Below are 23246 nucleotides of genomic sequence, written 5' to 3'. Positions count from 1 at the left end.
TCTCTATTGTGTGTGTCTGTACCAGATCCAATTATGATTGTGGGCTATGAAGTTTACTCATAGGAAGTGTCAGTTCTTACACTACAGATAGAGTTCATGCATTAAACTGATTAACCTGTGCAGTGCCATGCCGCATGCTTAAACTCAAACAGAAACTGCTGACATGAGACTGTCAAGATGTACGCTACTATAGGCTGTGCATACAGGGCAACAAATGACACCAGGAACATACATGATCAATGCACATCACATGCAGGTGAAAAACAAAAGGTTTAGGTATGAGAATTTATAATGCATTTAATAGAAAGCTACAAACATATTGTTTAAGTGTATAAGGTATAGTGTGCAGAAACACTTTCGCTCCCATAGAACAAGCATTTGTGTTTTCGGGGTTATGTTACTGGTAACGTTGGGTGAAATGTTGGGATAAGGTATTGCTAATTATTAAAGTGTCACTAAACCCACATCATAAAAAAACTATTAATAAATGCTGTATTACATGCTGTTCATACTCAGCCACTATGAGATTTGTTTTCTGAATTCTGCAAAAAACCTGGTTGAGCCTGCTGCTCTGTGTTTTCCCCTTCTATTCATGTCCCCAAATCAGCTAGGGATTTTGCATGTGTGGCGGCAACTCTGCACATGCTCAGTTTTCAGTGAGTTTGTATGCTGAGCATTTCCTCCCCATCGCATCTGAGCAGCCCATGTGCTTAAAGATTCATACATGTGGGCAAATACACAGTGGTAAATGACAGCCCACTCCCTCCCTCCTCCTCCAACTAAACTATATTACTTTATATTTTGTTTAACCACTTTTGTACAAATGTATGTTCGGCGGCCTTTTTTTTTACCCAGTGCTGTTTATGAAGGGCACTGGATAAATAGCGGATTGCTGTGTACCCAACCAATCTGAGGGGATGGGTACCATGTGATTACTGCGATTGCTCATCACAGCAATAACATGGTAGTATTTACAGTGCTGATCCCTTCCTCTTACAACAAGGGAAGGAGAGAGATCAGTACTTATGAATGGGCACAGAATGAATGGATCAGCAGCTGCAGCCACTGATCCATACATTCTTTAGCACAGACACAGGATTGTTTTTTTTTTTAAACCTTTCAGGGGCCGGACCCCCCCCCCCCCCCCCCCCCCCACTCTTACACATATTAGCTCCAATGCAGTCTTCATGTGACCTGTCACTTAACCCCTCACCTCCCTTCTCTTGCCCATCTGAACATTAACCCCTTCATCTCCACCCTGCCACAGAATGTGGCATTATTCCCTTTATGTCCTCCTTTCCCTGTGTATGATCTGTATACTAGTTCATCTAGTGCACCAGTTCCTTGTTAAACCCCCTCAGGACCACCATTTATCCTTTATTTCCAAAAAATTGTGGCACAAAATGAGCTCACCTTGGGGATTCTGCTTTCCAAAAAAAGGTTTATTTCAGTGGTTTCCATATCATTCTAGCATTTTTATTTTAAAACAAAGTATTGGAAACTGTTTTATTTTTCAAAATGTTTGGCCATCTTTTAAAGTAAAAACTAAAAAAACACTGCCAACCAAAGAAATCTGTCTCAAAAAATTATTATACATTTATTTGGGTGCAGTGTTGCATAACAGAATAATTGTCGGTCAAACTGTCACAGCGTTGAAAACAGAAAAATTGCCTTGTAATGAAGAGTATTAGAGGCTGGTATTCAAGTGGTTAAGGGTATAAATTCCAAGTTTACTGGCAGTTTTAAGTAACGGCATGGAACAAAGGACAGGGGTGCAGTTAAAAGGATATTAGGTTTACAAAGTTTACTAAATTGTGTAGGCTACCAATTGGTTACTTACCTCTAATTTTTCTGGCCTGGTCTCTTCGATGACAATAGATGTTGTTGGCCAAGCTAGCACTCCTGGAACCATCTTGTGCATCAGCATGGTCTTAGACCTCACATATTGAGACAAAGCATCAGAAAACCTAGCAGAAACAAAGCATTCAATAAGAAAATGGAAACATTAGCAGTTCATCAATAAATGTTCTCTCAGTCTGAATAACACATAGTTAAATGTAAATGCACTGCTGGTGACTAGCAAATGTAATAAAGAACAGCACAACCGGAACTATCAACACTGCCAAGAGCTAGACCAGGGATAGGCAACTCTAGCATTATAGCGGTTGTAGAACTAAAAGTCCCAAAAGGCATTGCAAGACTGAACGCCACATGCATGACCACCAGGAGGAGAAGAGGGATGATTGGATTTGTAGTTTCAGCACAGCTCAAGTGCTGAGGTTGCCTACCCCTGAGCTAGACAATTCATTAAAAAAAAAAACATTTTTTAGGCGTCCACTTTGGGAAACAGGAAGCCTTAAAGCTTCAGGTTGCCAAAGGCCAAACAGCTGCAGGGAGTATTCTGTGGCATAATCGTAAATTACCCTCAACTGTTTAAATGTCAATATGCTGCCAAGGTGCAGGCCTATGGCAATACTCACGTCAGACATGTTTTGATGGGGGTTAACTCTTGCCATTTCCTAACTTGCAAGCTAAATATGGTCTTCCCCAACAGATGTACTTTTATTACTTGCAATTACAGCATGCTGTGTGGAGGCCTAACACTTTACGGATGATTTTAGTTTTTTCCCCACTTCAGCCCCGGAAGGATTTACCCCCTTCCTGACCAAGCCATTTTTTGCGATACGGCACTGCGTCACTTTATCTGACAATTGTGCAGTTGTGCGACGTTGTACCTAAACAAAATTGTCCTTTTTTTCCCACGAATAGAGCTTTCTGTTGGTGGTATTTGATCGCTTCTGTGATTTTTATTTTTTGCGCAATAAACAAAAGAGCGACAATTTTGAAAAAAATATATATTTTTTTGCTATAATAAATATCCCAAATTTAAAAAATAAAAATAAAAAATGTATTCATCAGTTTAGGCCAATATACCGATATATATTCTTCTACATATTTTTGGTAAAAAAAAAAAAAAAAAATGGCAATAAGTGTATATTGATTGGTTTGTGCAAAAATTATTGCGTCTACAAAATAGGGGATAGATTTATGGCATTTTTATTATTTATTTTTTTACTAGCAATGGCGGCAATCTGCGATTTTTAATGACTGCGACATTGTGGCGGACAGATGGGACACTTTTGACACATTTTTGGGACCAGTGACATTTATACAGCGATCAGTGCTATAAAAATGCACGGATTACTGTAAAAAAGTCACTGGCAGGGAAGGTGTTAAATGTGTTCCCTCACTGTGTGTTCTAACTGTGGGGGGATGGGACTGACATGGGGAGGAGACCGATCGTTGTTCCTATATACTAGGAACACACGATCTGCCTCCTCTCCCCTGACAGGATGGGGATTTGTGTGCTTACACACAAATCCCCGTCCTCGCTCTGTCAGAAGCAATTGCGGCCGCCGGGCCGATCATCGGCTCCTTAGGGACACAGCGGGCACGCACTCCTTAAAGGGCCTGCCATACAGCTACGCCAATTTGTGCAGGAGTGCCATTCTGCCGCCGTCAATCGACAGCAGGCAGTCGGCAAGTGGTTAACATGATGCAACAGCCTACTGCCTTAAAGGACTTTTTTTCTAGCTGCTACTCACAACTCTTCATAACGTACTTGGAGGAGTACCCTTGTAGGGCACGAGTTCAGTGGGTGCCAGATGCAGTGGAGTTACTGAGTGACCAGTGGGAGATGGCTCTTGAAGTGATTTGCTTCAGTTCTTTAAACATAGCTCAGCGACTTTCTCTGCTATACATACTGCTCAGGGTTTAATACACACCTCTTAAATTGCATAAAATAGGCTTGTTGGTGGACCCGATATGTATTAAATGTAGTGGGGATCACGGTGATTTGATCCACATGTTGTGGAGATGTCCCAAGTTACATATATTGGAACATGTTTGTACAAACTCTTAATCAGCCATTTCAGACAGCTCTTGCTTCAGACCCATTCTAATGGGTGCTTGGCATTTTGGATGATCTAATACCGGACGCCTTCGTTAAAGAGGCGGTCTCTAGAGCCATGTTTTAGGTACGAAAAAAGCTTTTACTACACTAGAAAAGCTCTTCCTCTCTGTCTCCATAGGAGTGGATTACCCACATGGGGGTACCACTCTTTGGTATGAAAAGATTATCAACATAGGGGTTGTCCGACCAAGTTTAGGATGTATGGTTGGCGATGCCTGGCATGGTACAGGTAGATTTGGTAATAAACAGGTTGCTGGGGTAATGGATGTTAGTGATATGTCTGCTTTACTTTGGGTCTTATAAACCCGGTGTATTATGGTACTCATCATTTTCTGTTGTATTGCATGGATTTTTAATGATGGGACCATGTATTGCTAGGCATGTCTCAGTTGGGATGTGCATGTACCCATAGCTCCCAACTGTCCCTGATTTCGAGGGACTGTCCCCGATTTGGAAAAATGTCCCTTTGTCCCTCATTTTGGTCTGATCTGTATAGTTGTATATAGAATGCACTTTTAATCTTTCAAAAAGTGTTTCTCAGTGCTAAACCTTTCCTCCAATTTCTAAATTGCTGCATTTGTAAACTTTAAAAGCCAATATAAAGGAATAGTAGTGGTAAAAAAAAAAAGCCCTTGTGGATGTAATTAAACTTTTTTTGGTTAATTCTCCTTTAAAGAAGTGTGACAGGGTGCGTGTCCTCTGCCTACATACGTTTGCTAGTAGGTGTCTCTCATTCCCATCTCAGAATGTTGGGAGGTATGATGTACCTAATGATTGTATCTGTTGACGCAATGAATGTCTCTCCTGGGGCACTTTTTATGTATATTTTCATTGTGACACAAATGTTTTGGGAATTTGTTAAAGTTTGTTCAATAAACTTTATCCCCTGAATAAAAAGAAAACCCTTCGGGTTTTACTGCCACCTACAGGTTGACTGGACTCTAACATACAAAAACTGTAGTCCAAGACAATGTATTGAGAAAACCGTGTACCCTTTCAGGGTCTATCAAGGATGGCAAAAAGGGAATCTGTATTTCTGGAAAAAAAAAAGCAGTGGCTGAGAGGTAGTCTTGCACCGCCATAACCACATCCAAACAATGGAGGGCAATTTCAAAAAGTGAATCCTTAAGTGCAGATAAAATCAGATTTAGAGCCCATGGAATCATAGGGAAATGGACAGTGAAAGCTACAGGGGAGACCTCTTGTATAAAGGTCCTCATCAAAGAGGCCAACAGTTTCTGAAACAGAAGAGAACGCAGAAACCTGATCCTTAAAGTGGAAGTCCACCCCAACACTTAGATTCTCTCCTGCAATCATTAATGTGAGCCAAGTTCGCCTTATGATTCAAAATGAAAAAAATCTCAGTTTTTCTACCTTTTATTTTGCAGTATCTAGTGTCGTCACATGACTTCAATTCTACTTCCTTTTGAGTCTAAAAGCAGCCAGTGGGTGTGGTTACTGAAAGCTAGTGAAATCACTTCCTGGGAGGGACCCTGTTCCTGTGTAACCAGTGGGCATATACAGGATGGGAGGAGCTGATCATAGGTTTACGCCCAGTGTTCTCTCATTGTACATCCTAAATCATGAGAAAATGAATAAAAAGCCCCTTCCACACAGGGGGGATGGGAGATGCAGTGCACATACAGTATAGCTGTGTACAGGAGAAGGGAGCTGGACATAGGGGGGGGCACCCGTTCCCATCTATGAGACTTTAAAAATCAGCAACTTTGAAAAGGTACCTGCAATGCTTTGATGCAACTTTGATCCAGAGAGTGTAAAGTGGTATTCAAAGTTGCACCCAGTCGCATCAAAGTCACACTCTAAATCATGAAACTTTGTGGTCGCAATAGTGGTAACGTGACTTGTCATGCAACTATGTGTCCAAAGTCGCATGACAAGTCACAGCTCATTGATTTTAAATGGTACCCATTCCCATTTATGTGACTTTGAAAATCAGCAACTTTGAAAAGGTACCTGCAAAGCTTTGATGCAACTCTGATCCAGAGAGTGTAAAGTTGCATCAAAGTCACGCTCCAAAGCTGTGCGATTTAAAAGAGACTTTGTGCAGCTTTGATCCAACTTTACACTCTGGATCAAAGTCGCATCAAAGTAGTGCAGGCACCTTTTCAAAGTCACATAGATGGGAACGTTTGTCATTGAAATCAATGGGCTGTGACTTGTCATGCCACTTTGTGTTCAAAGTGGCATGACAAGTCGCACTAGTGGAAACGGAGCCTTAAACTCATTTGTAGCTAACTTACTCACATGTAGCGCCCTCAGCTGGGCGTGTGCCACACCATGCTATCACAGTGCCATGCAGAAACTACCACGTGGTTGTACCCTGTATAAAATCTGCAGCATGTTGCATTGTAATCTTACAGTTTCTAACAAACAGAACATACTTTCAAAGCCTGCCTTCCCACTCTCTCTCAGGAGAAACTGCTGGCCAAAACAAGGCTATGAAGACAGGAGGAGATCTGTGGAGAAGAGGAGGGATGGGGGTGGGGCTGGGCAGGTCTAGGCATGTCTGTCTAAAAAGGAGAGGAGGGGTGGGGGCGGGGCGTGTACCAGAGAAGGACAACGTTTTCAGGAAGTGAGAGGCCCCCATGCAGAAATCAGAAATAAGTAAGGTTGTCCCTGAAGAACAGGAAGAAGCTGATTGTGTCTCTTAGAAAGTCTAATCAAAACTAGACAATCAGCTATACAGAAAATGAATAATGTCAAAAATAAAGATACTTTACATATAATTAATAGAAAAATTTTAATTTTTGACTGAACTTCCACTTTAATAGTGCTGAGAGCCAGACGGTGGTCCAAACCCAGCTGCATAGATTCTTCATGCAGCTGGGTCTGGACCAGCGTCTGGCTCCCAGCACTATCAAGGGTCAGGTTTCTCTGTTTAAGTCTAGACTCTAGAAACTTCATGACGATAAGTAGGTTCAAAAAATGATTGCTGAAGGTTCCAAAATTATCCAAATTGCCTTATCGTCTAGACCAGGGATATACAATTAGCGGACCTCCAGCTGCTGCAAAACTACAAGTCCCATCATGCTCTGCCTCTGGGTGTCATGCTTGTGGCTGTCAGAGTCTTGCTATGCCTAATGGGACTTGTAGTTCTGAAACAGCTTGAGGTCCGCTAATTGCATATCACTGGTCTAGACAGTCAGCGTCACATTGTCTGAAAAAGCCTGCACCAACTGCTCCCTCAATAGGTGGACATTTAAGTATGCCTACCCAATGACAGACCTTGCGAACAGTAGACCCTTCTAACCTATCATAGAAATCACTGATTCAGAGATGTACTTCAGAACCTATGCTTCAATCAGACCATTAAAAACCAGCAACTCTGAAGCAGGATGGTAATTCTTGGGACTACGATTTTGACGGTCTAGTAGAGTCCATGGAACATCTGCTAGGAGCCTTATCAGGCTAATGTACCATCTAGTAAGGCTCCTGGAACAATGAGAGTCACTGGAATACTCTCTAGTTTAATCCTGGAAGAGGTTTCTGGGGGGGGGGAAAGGCATAGGTCAGGGTGTACCAACTGCACAGGTAATTTTTGGGACTATGATTTTGACGATCTAGTAGAGTCCATGGAACATCTGCTAGGACCCTTATCAGGCTAATGTACCATCTAGTAAGGCTCCTGGAACAATGAGAGTCACCGGAATACTCTCTAGTTTAATCCTGGAAGAGGTTTCTGGGGGGGAAAGGCGTAGGTCAGGGTGTACCAACTTCACAGAGCCAACAGAGCATCCAATAGTTCCTCTGTAGGATTCCTGTACCTGGAGACAAACCTGTCCAGTTTGTTGTTGAACTAGCATACCCTCAACTGTGTCAGGACCTGGAACCCCTTTGGGTGTAAGAATGACTTCCCTGGGTCAATGCACTGCTAGATCTATATGTGCACTACTGACGAGGCTAGACTGTGACATTTTGCCAAGGACATGATCTGTTCCATCTCTATTGCTTGGGAGTAGTGAACAGGTTGACATAAAATGCCTGGAACTGTGCACCTCAGAAACTAGGGCAGTGACATCTTGATTTAAAAGAGACAAACAAGAGGGCTCAATTGAGATCTGCTAACCTGTACACTAACCTAAAAATCTTGGAGGTGAGAAACCAGCAGGAGGAAGAAAACAAATCTCCAGTTTGTAGTCCTGGGATTACACCACCCTGAGATGCAAGCTGTCCAAAAATTCACATAGATTAACTAACATCTGCCTAACTTTGGAAAGTTAGATGCAGAGGAGAGCTTGTCAAAGGATCTGGCAGACTGAGTGCATCCTGTGTGAGGTGGAGGCAATATAAAAATGAAAGAGACTTTCTAAACAGATAAGGAGGGAAAATACTTTGAAGTATGTTACTTATGCTTCTTCCACTGAGGAACCTCAGATGAGAGAGGAAAGGGCTCAGCCACACTGGATGGAGCCAAGGAGGACTCAGAGTATGGAAGAGACTAAAATCAGAGGGTAACAATTTCAGGCTTCAGATGTGAGCAGCATCAAAAAGTCTACTGCAAAAAGCCTCAGAACCCTTAGCAGAATGTGACCTGGGGGCACCTGATAAACTCTACCCTATTCCAGGTCTTGAATCAGATATGTTGCAACTGCATGGCAGTAAGGTAATGTATAGCCTCAGAGTAAGAGCACACATTTAAAACATCAGCAGCTTGAATAGTGGTAGAGCTGAATATGAATGTTAAATTTTAATGATTATTTGATCCTTCTAAATACTGGTTTTTAGTTGCTAAGGGAGCCCCATGCCATGATCACTTTTTTTTTTTGTTCAGACAGTGAAAAAAAAAAAAAAAAGAACACATGGATGTGCTATTGTATTATGCTGCCATTGACTGAAACACCTGACTGTAATTTTCACAGGTTCACAGATATGTAACACATTGGATCATTATCAATATGTAAATGAACAAATAAAAAGTTCTTGACTCTTTGAACTGAGTTCATATTATTTAGTTTTAGGACTAAACCAGAACACATTTTAGGTGACATTTAGCCCAGGTTCACATTGACAGCGGGAATGAAATTGTGCGAGTCCAGGTGAACTTGCGCGATTTCATTCCTGCACGTTAGTCCCGACTTTGAGGGCGATTTCAGAGACCTCTGTGCAGGTTGCTGCACAGATGTCTATAGAAATCGCCTCCCGAAACTACTTTTGGGAATCGGTGCGGCGCCGCAAATGCAGCGTTGCACTGATTCGGACTATGCTATTGCCGTGCGATTGTCAAATCGCATGCCAAATTGCTCCAATGTGAGCCTAGGCTTATTGATATTCATGCAGAAAGAACCATTGTAGTAGCTTTTCCATTATTTTGTATCATTCTTTAGGTGACCACCAGATGGAAAAATGTTTTTTTGCTACATTCAGAAAGAGAACTCTAGAGGAAAAGGCACCTGCAGGTGATGATGAGGAGTTAGAAGACTCTTTACAGTTTAGGAAAAAATAAGTTTTATATAATTTTTTTAAGTTTAGCTGTTTATACAGTTCAAAAGTAGTTCTGCCTATAATGAAGAGTGCATGGGGCCTCCAATACACACACAGTGTGGAACATTAAATTAAATCATTCAAGGGTTTTTAGGACATCACAATGCCTAAACACGCTGCTGGCTGCAACAATATCTGCTAACGGTTTAAAAATGCTATCCTGAGCTTCAAAAAAAAAAAAAAACTAATCATTGTTTTCTTACCGATTTTGCTTGAGATAAACATTGCCGATGCCATAGAAAGCCAAACAATTAAACCTTTCTTTAGAGTGATGTTGGATAATTTCCTTGAAACGTTTTTCAGCCCTTGCCAATTCCTAAAGAAAACAAATAAGCCAAAATCAGGAAATGGAAAATTGCATATTTTTGTCTTTTTTAATAGAATGGAAAGAGGTTTAAGACCGTGTTGACAGATTTAAGTAGTGCTTCCACTGGAGAGATTTACCACTTTATTAGGCCTCATGCACACTGGACGTTTTTATAGCAGCTGTTTTTGGCTTCAGACGTTTTTTTTCTACAGTCAATAAACTCCCCATCATGTTATCCTATGTGTTCATGGACACATAGGCTGGTGTCTGCAGTTTATGGCTGTTTTTCAGCTGTAAAAACACTCTAACGTCAAAAAACGCTGATAAACACCAACAAATGCTCCAAAACGCGGCTCACCAGCGTTTGACGTTTGTGATCCATAAAAAGTAAAACTACTAAAAAACGCCAATGAAGAAAAGCGCTAAAAATTGCTAATAAATGTTAAACGCTATTGCAAAAACCTTGAAAAACTCACTGCAAAGCTACTGGCGTTTTTATAACGTTATTTTAACGTCCCGTGTGTATGAGGACTTATGGTGACCATTATCGCCAGGACCAAAAAGTAATGAAAAACACAAAATCCCAAGCTGTCGCTGGAAGAGGAAATCCTCCAATAGGAACACCTATCTCAGTGACAACTGTATAAGATATCGCAACCCCCACTTTGCAGAGAAGTTGTGTCTATTTGGCAAGTAAAAAGAAATCTCACAAATAGAACACAAATGGTGAAAAAAAAAAAAAATCTGATCAGGGCTTTAACCCTTCCTAAAAAAGTTTTGACTCTAAATATGCTTTAAGAGCCAGCATTTCCTCATACTTGTTAGCTGACTAGAAAACCATCCATTATGCCCTCTATCAGCAGCTAAAAATGGGTTGGAAGCTTGAGATAATATGTGATAATATTTTTATAGGGAAAAAAAAAGGAGAAGGAGGGCTTTTGTCCCCACTTCTCCTATGGATCACATGAGTGCAGTTCGTTCTGCACTACTGTGACCCCGTTTTTAGCCAACAGCAGGCTAAAGGCCACCATCAGCTTATGTCACTCAGCCAGTCCAGACTGGGGAAAGACCCTGACTTCATAAGTCGGGGTCCACCCAGATGCCTTAATCAGCAGATGGCTCAGCTTCTCAGCTGTGCCACTGAGAGACTGAGCCGGCCACTCCCTAACCTCCCTAGCCTAGCACTCCAGTGAGCACTGGAGGGGAGGAGCAGAGCAGAAAGCCAGTGATCGACAGTCAACCCCTCTGCTCAGAGCAGAGGGGAGAACTGAGCAATCAGCTATGTTTCATTGCTCTGTTCTCAGTGCAGATGGAGTGGGGGACAGATTCAGCATCTAATCGATGCAGCATCCGCCTAGACGAGTATAAGGGTTTTTTGTTTTTTTTTGTAAACCCATACTTTAAGAACATACTTTGAAGAACAGATGTGATATTTCAATAAAACTAGATATACACATAAGGAGGGCAAAAGTATCCAGATTTAAAATTAAATCAATGGAAACACATGATGGTTTTTACAGCCTGTAGGAAGCACTAACCAAATCGATTACCATATGGTAACCACAGTGACAGGGCACTTAAAGAGACATCTTCACCTTGCTATGACCCCCCTTTACTTTCCTTACTTGCACTTCCTCACAGCCAGCAAGAATTCCCAGCCATTCCAGGTATGGAGGAGCAAGTGACCTGGTCCTGATGAGAATGCCTAGGCCCAGCAGCAAATCGCTGGCTCCAAGCATAATCCCAGGTGAGTAAAGCCATTTCTCCCCACAGGTGGCCAACACAGCTCATTTTGATGCCGTATATAGGGGAACAAGAAGTTGTAAAGAAGAGCAGTTAAGGTGAACATAAAAATGTCAGAGATACCCTTTGTCAAAACAATGTCACTTTGCCATGCATGGGCAAGGTACCCGTGTCTATTGAAGGCAGTGGTTCTCAACTCTTCTCCTCAGGACCCACCAACTGGCCAGGTTTGCAAGATAACTGAAATACAATCACAGGTGATATCATTTGCTGCTCAGTGATTGCAGTATTCTAGTCTGCATCTCCCCAAGATAATACCTAAAATCTGGCCTGTTGTTGGGTCCTGAGGACAGGAGTTGAGAACCAGTGACTTAAGGGGTCAATGCGGTAACGAGGGGTCTGCATTTATGTTGCCACTGATTTGCTGAAGTTATCTACGTATCAGCTAATCCTGTAGTGGTCATATCGTCCATCTCTGTGGTTGCAGACTGCTTTCTGAAAAGTAGAAATATTAGGCCTCATTCACAATTCAACTCAACTCCTGCCTTTAGCTTTTCTAAACAAAGCAGAAGTTATCTGGGAGGAATAAACATTTATATTGATCACGGTTTCCTGCATTTAGATATTCCGGTTTCAAAGCAGCTTTAGCTGTGTTTACAATGAATTAGGCTGCGTTCAAACTTGAGAGTGTATATTTGGATCCCAGACTAACAGAATTCCTATTTCTCTAAAATGCAGTGTGAATGACAATTAAAAAAAGCTGAGTTAGACTTACCGGTAACTCCATTTCTGAGAGTCTTCCAGGACAGCCCATGAGACCTTGGGCTCCTCCTACCAGGACAGGAAACACGTCACCCCCACCAGATAAAAGGGCGGTCCTCTAGGCCCATGTCAGTATTCTCAAGAACCGTAGGACCCTGCAAAACATATGCATAATACACATAACTTCAGACAATACAGGGTGGGAATCCGGCTGTCCTGGAAGACTCTCAGAAAAGGAGTTACCGGTAAGTCTAACTCAGCTTTTCTCCAAGCGTCTTCCAGGACAGCCCATGAGACGATGAGCCAGAACTTACCAGTCAGTCTAGGGAGGGACAACTGCCTAAAGGACCTTACGACCAAACGCCTGCTCCTGAGCTGATAGGAGATCCAGGCGATAATGTTTAATGAAGGTCGAGTAACTGGACCAAGTGGCAGCCCTGCAAATTTGTTCCGGTGAGGCACCAGCCCTCTCAGCCCAAGACGTAGACAAGGCTCTAGTTGAGTGCGCAGTAACAAAAGGTGTAGGGACCTCCCTAATTTTGTAAGCTTCCAAGATGGCTTGCTTTATCCATCTAGCCAATGTGGCTTTAGATGCACTATTCCCCTTGTGAACTCCAGAAAAGAGGACAAACAAGGCATCAGTTTTCCTAAAGGTCTTCGTGACCTCAAGATAGACCAAGAGAATCCTTCTTACATCTAGGAAACTAAATTTTCTTTCTAAGTCGCCCTGTGGCGAACTACAAAAGGTTGGCAATACAATGTTCTGAGATCGGTGGAATGTACTTGCCACCTTGGGCAAAAAACCTGGATCGGTTCGTAACACAACTCGATCCTCAAAAATCGTGAGGAAGGGCTCCCTAACTGATAGGGCCTGCAACTCACTTACCCTACGAGCTGAGGTAACAGCTATAAGGAACACAGTTTTTAATGTAAGTAACTTAACTGACATACTTTCCAGAGGTTCAAACGGAAATTCTACCAGAGTTTGAAGTACTAGGGACAGATCCCACGTTGGACAACTTCTCACCACTACTGGTCTGGCCCTAGAGATAGATTTGAAAAATCTGGCTATAGTGGGATTTTCCAGGAGAGAAAACTGGAGGAACACACTAATAGCTGCCGCCTGTACCTTTAAGGTACTAACAGAAAGACCTTTGTCGACACCCTCTTGGAAAAATTCCAAAATAGACGGAATATCATGAGCTAATCTATCATTTTCAGATAACCATGAGTTAAACCTTTTCCAAACTTTGGAATATATGGCTCTAGTAACTGGCTTCCTGCAATTCATGAGAGTCCTGACTACTTTGTCAGAGAACCCTTGGGCGCTCAGTATCTTTTCTTCAGATACCAGGCCGTTAAGTTTAAGGAAACCACCTGAGGGTGTGATACTGGACCCTGCAATAATAGGTCTTCCCTTTTCGGAAGACTCCACGGAGGCTCTGAAACCAGAGACTGTAGCAGGGAAAACCATGGCCTCTTGGGCCAAAACGGGGCAATTAGAATCAGATCTGTCTCTTCCAGCCGAAACTTCCGGAGGACTACTGGAATCAGCCTGATTGGCGGAAAGGCATAACATAGGCCTGGAGGCCACGGGTTTGCCAGAGCATCGATCCCCAAGGCTTGGTCTGCCGGGTTCATGGAAAAGAATATCTCCGTCTTGCGGTTGTTTCGGTTTGCGAACAAATCCGCTACCGGATAACCCCATCTCTTGGTGAGGTCTGCAAAGACTTTGGGATGAAGGGACCAGTTGTCTCGGTCTATCCTGTGACGGCTGAGATAATTTGCCAGGCAATTGTTTTTCCCCTTCAGGTGTACAGCAGAAATGGAGGCTAGATTCCCCTCTGCCCATGAAAGGATCTCCTGGGCAATGGACTGAAGCCTCCGGCTTCTCGTGCCTCCCTGCTTGTTGATATACGCGACTGTCGCTATATTGTCTGACAGGATTTGGAGGTTGTGACCCCTGACCTCCATCTGAAAAGACTGGAGGGCTCTCTGGACTGCAAGCAGCTCTCTTTGATTGGATGAGGCCCTTGCCTCCTCTGGGGACCACTCTCCTTGTGCTACTGCATTGCTGAGGTGGGCCCCCCATCCCCAGGAACTCGCATCCGTGGTAATCCTTTGGGAAATGGGAAAGGACCATGGGAGACCTCCTGCTAGGTGCTGCCCAGCTCTCCACCACCACAGGCTTCTTTTTATCCTGTTGGGAAGCCAGATCCTTGACTCCAGGGACCTTACGTCCCCGTCCCAGTTTCTTAAAAGAAACCTTTGTAACGGACGCTGACGGAGTCTCGCCCATGGTACTGCGGGAAAACATGAGGTCATAAGACCCACTGCCCTCGACACCTGTCTCAGAGAGACCGACTGGTTGGTCTGCAATGTTGACATAGTCTGGAACACTTTGGTAATCTTCTCCTGAGGAAGAAAAACTCTTTGGTTCACGGAGCAAAAATCGTAACCCAGATAAGTTACTTGCTGGGCCGGAATCAAGGACGATTTTTCTTTGTTTATTAGCCAGCCTAGGGACTGTAAGAAGTCCTGTACAGCCTGGAGATCTTCCAACAGCCTTTGGTATGATTTTGCCACTATCAGGAGGTCGTCTAAGTAAGGGATAACCGTTATTGCCTTTAATCTTAGAGGAGCCAGCGCTTCCCCCAACACCTTCGTAAAGATGCGTGGGGCTGAGGAAAGACCGAAGGGGAGGGCCTGAAATTGAAAATGTCGGGTCCCCATACCCGTCTTCACTGCCAATCTCAAAAACTTTTGGAAGGCTGGATGGATAGGGATGTGAAGATAAGCATCCCTTAAGTCCAACGTGGCCATAAAGCAGTTTGGGTATTGTCACGGAACGCCCCACACTCCGCTTGAGTGCTTCCGTCATATACCGCTTCCTAAGTTCTGGAACACGAGTCCAATGGATCTGGCTATAGGAACCCCAAGAACTAGACAACACCAGTCTTGGAGTACATCAGAACTACCTTTATTTTTAGATCTCACAGACCTTTATACAGCAGGGATGACTCAAAGCTAACCTAATTAACATGACCTAATTTACTACAAAATGTACCCAGACCAGATGACAGTCTTGTGGGCACCGAGCTTCACACATTAATACAATTAACAATACAAACAACAATCTCCCCCCTCCTCAGCCTAGACCATTCGTCTATTAGCCAGGGCTGGTGGCTAATGTGATCAGCTCTCTCAATTAACATAAACACATGTTGATAACACCAGCATCTCCTCACAGGATGTGTCCCAGCAGAATGAATCAGTCTTATCAGCAGGGGGCTGCTGGAGGAATCCCCCCTCCCTCTTCAGGGACACAAATATACAGTAAGGAGTCCCCATACAATATATACATGACTGAGTCCGATTAATACAGTTCAGACTGGATTTCTCATTCACCTCAAATGCTAGGGCCCATAATCGGTGGGCAACAGGCTTGCACACAGTCCTCTCCAACAGCCTCCGCTCTGGCCATGCCCGTGACAGGTATAGTAGGTTTTTGATTGTAAAAACCGTCTCCATACGGAAATGCTTGTATCTGATGGACTTGTTTAAGGTCCGGAGATTCAGGATAAGTCGAAACTTTCCTGCCGGCTTTCTGACCACAAATACATGGGAATAGAATCCCTTGCCCCGCTCCGATCGAGGAACAGGAATCAGGACTTTTTGATCTAATAAGTCTCCGATCTGGAGACCCAGAGCCCTCGCTTTCTCCCGATCTTATGGAGGAAATGTGACCAACAAACGTTCTGGTGGTTGGTGAACAAACTCCAGCCTGTACCCGTTGGTCACTAGGTCCAGGACGAAGGGGCTCAGAGTGACTGCTGCCCACTGTGGGATGAAGGCCCTCAATCTCCCTCCCACCGGGGAACACAAGTCACTGCGGCTTGGCGGGCTGTTGAGGAGGGTTAAATAGCACTCCCCCTTTGCCTCTGCCTTTGTGCCCAGTCCAATGCTTTTTCGGCCTGCTGTCCTTTTCTCTAGGACTCTGTTGCCTGTTTTGGCCACGAAAAAATTTTCTGGCTGTCTGAACTCTCTTTCTCTCTGGAAATGCCTTTTTCTTATCAGCCATGCGTTCCAGTGCCTCCTGTAGACCTGGGCCAAATAAATGATCGCCAGTTAAAGGAAGGCCACAAAGGCGCAACTTGGAGGCCGAGTCCCCTGACCAGGTCTTAAGCCAAAGGCTTCTCCTGGCCGAGTTCACTAGAGCCGAAGTCCTGGCTGACATTCTTACCGACGGAAGAATCTGCCAAAAAACCCCCTGCCTGAAATAGGAGAGGAAAAGACTTTAAAATGTGCTCTCTGGAGGTACCTGCTGACAGATGTGACTGAATCTGAGTCAACCAAACCTCCAGATTTCTGGCCACACAAGTGGAAGCCAAAGCTGGTTTCAGGTTTCCAACTGCTGAGTCCCAGGCTCTGTGGAGAAGGATATCCCCCCTCTTGTCCATCGGATCCTTAAGCGTACCCATATCATCAAACGCCAGGTCCGAGTTTTTTGAAACTTTTGAAAGAGGTGCGTCTAACTTGGGATTCTTATTCCATGGCTGCGCAGTGTCCTCATCAAAAGGAAACCTCCTTTTTAGGTTACTAGAGAAGAATGGTTTTCTCTCAGGATTATCCCATTCCAGTTTAGTATCAACCAAAGAACTATGAACTGGAAACACTCTTGATTTTCTCTTATGTAATCCCTTATACATAAGATCATGTTTGGATAACTGAACCTCTTCCTCTTTTAATTCAAGGGTAGTATAGATAGCCTTTAATAAGTCATCTACATCCTCAACAGATAACTTAAATCTTGAGCCTCGAGTGGATTCTCTATCTCTGGGCTCTGTATCTGACCCTGATTCTTCCAGAGAAGAACGGGTAGATCTGACCTCAGTCTCAGAGTCTTCACTCTCTGCCTGCTGCGGAGTGCTTACTGACGCCTTCAGTGAAGACGGACTCTCTGCTGGAGTCTGGAGCTTGTCAATAAGCGTTCTAAAGGAACTGAAGGTGGACGCAAGCTCATCCCTAACAGAAGTAAGCATCTTCTGGCACGAGGCAACCGGGTCATCCTTTACTAGGCCTTCTATACAGGTGCGACAAACTGCTTTGCTCCATGAGGAGCTCAATTTGTTTGCGCAAACCGCACATTTCCTTTTAAGTGGCTGCGCTTGGGCCTTGTCCTGAGTCTTGGTCTGCAAGACAAAATAAATGACCCACAATGTAATTAAAGCCACACAATCACTCCGTAACACCACGTGCAGGAGGGAGGAAATGTGTCCCCTTACACCCACTACTACAGAGGGGGGAGGGGAAGGGAACACTCACAGGGATAGTAAGGTGGTGACAGAACACCCCAGGCTTACCTGTGAGGTGCTGGTGTTGGGAACTACATCCGCTGCCTGTGCAGGTACTGCAGGAGGATCCATTCTGCCCCTCTTGGTCATCCACAGCCTGGCTGCTTAACACCAAGAAACACCAGCAACCAGCGTTCTCTGTTCGCGCCGTTTATGAAGACTGGAACCTCGTCTCCGGCGCCCGATGATGATGTCATATGCCCCGGAAGTAACCCTCTCCAGGCACTTCCTGTGGGCCAGCTTGGAGCGCAATAGCTCCGCCCCCTCGAACGCTGCGGCTTCCTCCATTCCTTGCTCAGATCAGCCAGGCTGTCAGCAGGGAAGGACAACCAAAGCTCAGCTGAGCTAGAGAGCAATGCACTGCGCTAGGGGCACGACCTCACCCCGGTCCTGGCCCTCTCCAGGCACTGAGGACAGAGAACAGCAACACAGCCAACCTCCCCAGCGGTGTGCTGCTTCTGGCAGAGGAAGAGGTAAGTGATATGCCCCAGAAAAAAGCCATACAAAGCCCCTGCTTATAAGGCCTATGGGAGCAGGTTCCATGAACATGTTACCCCCCGTCCGGAGGAAACACAAATAACTGACATGGGCCTGGAGGACCGCCCTTTTATCTGGTGGGGGTGACGTGTTTCCTGTCCTGGTAGGAGGAGCCCAAGGTCTCATGGGCTGTCCTGGAAGACGCTTGGAGAAAAATTATTACATGTATTAATAGGCATTTAGAAATAACCTCAAAACACATAAAAACACAGGTTCGACAGGGCCATTGTGAAGGAGGCCTTAGTAAAGACTTGTTGCCGCAGAAATGTAATAAATTGGATCAGACTGGCTATGTCCAGTCATAACAACCACTCAATATATATTTCTAACATATGAGTATATGTATACCGTAATCTCTTTATCTCTGTAATATACACACCAGGTGGCAAAAAGTTTGCAAACACATGACCCTCATATCTATATGAGCTATTTGGCATCCTGTCCAAAACCAAGAAGTTGCCCACATTTTTACGGCTCTATCGGCCTCCACCCTTGGGAAGGTTGAGAGTCCGTTTGTGAGAATTTGGGCCTATTCAGCCAAAAGAACATTTGTGAGGTCAGGTACGGATGTTGGATGAGAAGATCTGGCTCGTAATCAGCATTTCAATTCATCCCAAAAGACGTTCAATAAAAAGGTTGAGGTCAGGGCTCTGTGCAGGCCTTTTTCGAGTTTCTCCACACCAAAATGGAGCTGGCTTTGCACACAGTCATGCTAGAACAGAAAAAGGGCCTTTCCCCATTTTTTTTACCACTAGGCTGGAAGCACAGTTTTCTAAAACGTCTTTGTACATTGAAGCATTAACAGCGCCATTTGCTTGGCTATACTGTAGGTATGAGGATCGGGTGCCCACAGACTTTTGCCCAGGATGGACTGTTCTGTAATTTTCCATTACAGCCGCCTGACTTATTTACATCACTTACCACACACTTTCTAATGCCAAGTAGAGCATTTGCATGTCCATATATGAGAACAACATGATCTATCTTAGTAAGACGAAGGCTCTGGAAAATAAAATAGAAAATCTAAATATATATTATTCACATCATACCTTTGAATCGGACATAAACATAAAGAGCTTGGAAAAGCTACAAACAAATGTTTTTTAAATGTTTAACTAGACGATAAAAGTATTTGGTGTAAATAATGGCTGAAACATTGCATAGGATTACCAGTATTCTTGGTATATACAACGACAACTGCATATCGGATGTTAGCTTCACAAGGTGCGAGACTCTAGGGCAGCTGTGACTGTTTGTGTTTAGGCTTCATAGAAGGGATAAAAAAAAAAAAAAACACATTTCTTGATTTGTAGACACCATGAGAGAAGTAGGCATCTTTCAGTCTAACTGCAGCACAGATTGCTGTGCTTTGCATCAGACTTACAACAGTAAGGGAAAGATAAAACCAGGAAGGGTGCCTTATGCATGCAGTCTGAGGGAGCTTCAATACACAGCTGAAGTATACATTCATTACTGGGACAGGATTACCTGTGTGGCCCAGGCAACAGCATGTCTGATATGTTAAAGCCGAACTTCAGCTTAAAGTGATTGTAAAGGTTAAAATAAATAAATACATAAATATCATACTTGCCTCCACTATGCAGCTCGTTTTGCACAGAGTGGCCTCGAACCTGCTCTTCTGGGGTCCCCCAACGGCTCTTGCAGCTCCTCCCTACATCTGATAAGGCCCTCGGAGAAGCGCTTTCCCAAGGAGGTTACCTTGTGGGCGCGCTCCCGAGTCCAGCATTCGGCATCCATAGATGCCGAATGCAGGACTCAGCCCCAACCCCCGTCGCTCGTGTCATTGGATTTGATTGACAGCAGCAGGAGCCAATGGCTGAGCTGCTATCAATCTATCCAATCAAGACCCAAGAACCCCAGGCAGAGGGACAGCGCGATCCCGTGGGTCAAGTTCGAGGGTTCAGGTAAGTAAAACGGGGGGGGGGGGGGGGGGGGCTGGGGGCGGTCACTGCCAGGTGTTATTTCACCTTAATGCATAGGATGCATTAAGGTGAAAAAACAAGAAGGTTTACAACCCCTTTAAAGCCAGCCATATAGTGAAAAGTCTGGATGGCAGCACTCCCATAAAATCACCTTTATTGATCCATGATCGAAAAACAACAATCCATACAGCAATGGGGGTACAAATACAGCACATCTAATGCGTTTCATACCTTCCCTGGTGCTTAGTCAGAGCTCGCCATCACTTTAGCGACTTGGTAATCGTTAACCTCTTCCCTGCCAGTGTCATTTATACAGTGTCAGTGCAGAATACATTTTGGCTTAAATTGATGAAGAAATTTGTTTTACTATTTTTTATTGGATATGTTTTACAGCATAAAGTAAAAAATATAGTTCACGGGTCCCGCGGGCCCAGTCACACTGTATGCGGCGGGCACGCACGCCCGCTAGCCCTGCCAAATTATAGGGGACATACAGGTACGCCCATTTGCCCACCGCTGCCATTGTGCCAAAGTATATCGGCGTGCAGCGGTCGGCAAATGGTTAAAGGAGTTGTAAAGGCAGAAGGCTTTTATCTTAATGCATTCTATGCATTAAGATAAAAAAACTTTGTGTGTAGCAGCCTCTCCAGCCTAATACTTACCTGAGCCCCCCCTCTCTCCAGTGATGTCCACGAGTCCCTCGGCCGTCCGGGACTCTCCTCCTGATTGGCTGAGAGACGCCACTACCTCCCGCTGCTGTCAAAGTCAGTTAGACAATCAGGGGGGAGAGAGGTGGCGGGGCTAAAGAGCAGCTCCATGTTTGAATGGACACACGGAGCTGCAGCTCGGCTCGAGGTGCCCCATAGCAAGCGGTTTGCTGTGGGGGCACTCGACAGGAGGGAGGGGCCAGGAGCACAGAAGAGGGACCCAAGAAGAGGAGGATCTTGTTTGCTCTGTGTAAAACCATTTCACATAGGAGGTAGGTATAACAAGTTTGTTATTTTTATACAAAAAACAAAACAGAAACTTTATAATCACTTTAATAGTTCACAATTTAAGTATAAAAACACAGCCAACACATTTCTAGGGCCACAAACCCCCCCCCTTTTCCTTCATCAGGGCTACATAAAAAATTAAGTAAATAAAACTCTTGTCCATACATGAACAAGAGAGTACTTTATATACTTATATTTACATATGTACAGACATGCATTTTTTTTTCTGTTATTCATTTTGTTTATGTAGTCCTACTGAAGGGGGAGTGTTGTGGTCCCCCCCCAAAAAAAAAAAAACATTGGTTATTTTTTATGCTCAAACTGAGAATCGTTAGAATTCTTCTTGGACCCTTTTAAATGAAAATGATTGCCAAACCAAAAGGTGAAAAGGCGACTTGGTATTAGCCCCTTTTCATTTGCAACTTGCACAGTAGAATGCAGATGGGAGGGGGGGGGATTAATGCCGGGAGTGCTGCATGCAAATATGTAGATAAGAAGAAATTGCAGGCTGGGGGCAGAGAGGAGCTCAGGCTATATTGCATAATTGTAGTAGAAAAAAAAAAAAGACATCAGCACAGCTGTACTTTGTGTGAATCTCAGGACAGAAAAAAATAATTTGGCAGGTAAAACTGCAATACACATATATGTAACTTTAAGTGTTAGTTACTTTTTCAGAAAAAAAATAATGAAATTGCGAACACCGTACACCCTTCTCCACCCCCCACCCCCTTTTCCCCATAGTACTTCCCTACAAGGATGCGGAGCTGTCAGTGCCCATGGACCCGGACCAACGGTCTAAGGACTTGAAATCCACACTCTTCTCCCTTTTTGCTGTACAGCGCTTCCAGACTGAACAGAGCAATTCTGATTGGTCAGCACCTGCAAAGTGATTTACTCTGATCCATTCCACAAGCACAGCACAGAGAAGAGGGGGGAACAGTGGGGATTTCAAATCCCCAGATAGCTGAACCAGCTGCGTGGGGAAATGACAGTTCAGCATCCCCACAGGTATGTACAGCAGGGACTGGGGAACCAACACTTTAACTGTGGATTTAGATGTTTGAATGAAGTTTAGCTTTAAATTCATTCTCATGAGAAATTAATGAAGTATTCTTAGGGGAATGATGAAACATGAAATTGATGGCGTTTTACCTGGATATCGTACTGGCTCAATATTTCTAGCACTTGGGAGAGCATTCCCTCAGCACTGTGACATCGCAGGTCAGATAGAGCTTCTTGAGCATCGCGCACCAGAGACTTCACCATATCCATCACCAAGGTAAGATCCAACTAGAAAAATACCAGGAAAAGTATATAGTCAGTGCATAATTTTACAACCGTATGCTCCCTCATACTTTAAAAATGTTGAGGCCTTAAAAAATTTCAGACATGAATGTTACAGAATGAAGCCTCTTGCAGAAGAGAGCGGTCGCAGCGAAATAGAACACAGATGTCATCACGGCAATCATGCACACACTTTTGTTTTTATTACCATTTTTTATTAATGCAATAAATACCGAAGATAACATGGGAATAATATAAAGGAACAGTCACAAGCAGAGAAGCAGCTCTTAATATTATATAGTCTTGCTGCAGCCTTTCTGCAAAAAAATAGCCAAACAAGTGACTCACAGCAGACTTTAGCCAGTTTCTAACAAGCACATGCAGGAACTGCTGCAGTTTCTTATTAGAAAACCTAAAGTACCTTGATCAGGGACAGCTGGTCCACAAGGGACACAGGGGCCCCATCCCCCGCAGCCTGCACAAACATCAAAACAGTCTATTTCTAAATAACAAACAACATGACTAACACCCTTCAACATCTCAAAGTTAAAAAAAAAATGTTCATCATACCATCATTCATCCAAAAATCAATCGCTCCATGTGTGTGGCTGTGCACTGTGCAGGGCGCCAGACCAACAGGTCTCCACCAGTTCTGTCACCCCCTCACAAGTGACAAGAGCCCGAGGCCCCAATTGATCTGTTTCATGTTGTCCTCGGGGCGCAAAGCTTCCCGCGCTGGCCAATCGGGACAGGATGCCGAAGAGCCAGAACCCGGAAAAAAGACCAGGTCAACACAGAAGCCGTGGCGCCGGGCACCAGGGGAGCCTTGACCGCTGGAGGGCTCCA

At 44.1% G+C, this 23246-nt stretch overlaps 1 protein-coding gene across 4 annotated transcripts in view; it reads right to left on the bottom strand.

Moving 5' to 3' along the window:
• The window catches only part of TTC3 (tetratricopeptide repeat domain 3), a 189246-nt gene that overhangs the window by 87940 nt on the left and 78060 nt on the right, over positions 1 to 23246 (bottom strand). For all 4 annotated transcript variants that reach the window (XM_073617200.1, XM_073617202.1, XM_073617201.1 and 1 more), the window contains 4 exons: positions 22269 to 22406; positions 19100 to 19180; positions 9679 to 9791; positions 1841 to 1967 (listed from right to left, as the gene is read on the bottom strand). In XM_073617200.1, the coding sequence (XP_073473301.1) occupies positions 1841 to 1967; positions 9679 to 9791; positions 19100 to 19180; positions 22269 to 22406 (459 nt within the window). The remainder of the gene's footprint in view (positions 1 to 1840; positions 1968 to 9678; positions 9792 to 19099; positions 19181 to 22268; positions 22407 to 23246) is intronic.

This window comes from Aquarana catesbeiana, linkage group LG02 (genome assembly GCF_042186555.1).
Source record: "Aquarana catesbeiana isolate 2022-GZ linkage group LG02, ASM4218655v1, whole genome shotgun sequence".
NCBI lineage: Eukaryota > Metazoa > Chordata > Amphibia > Anura > Ranidae > Aquarana > Aquarana catesbeiana.
This window is presented reverse-complemented; position numbering and strand designations above follow the sequence as displayed.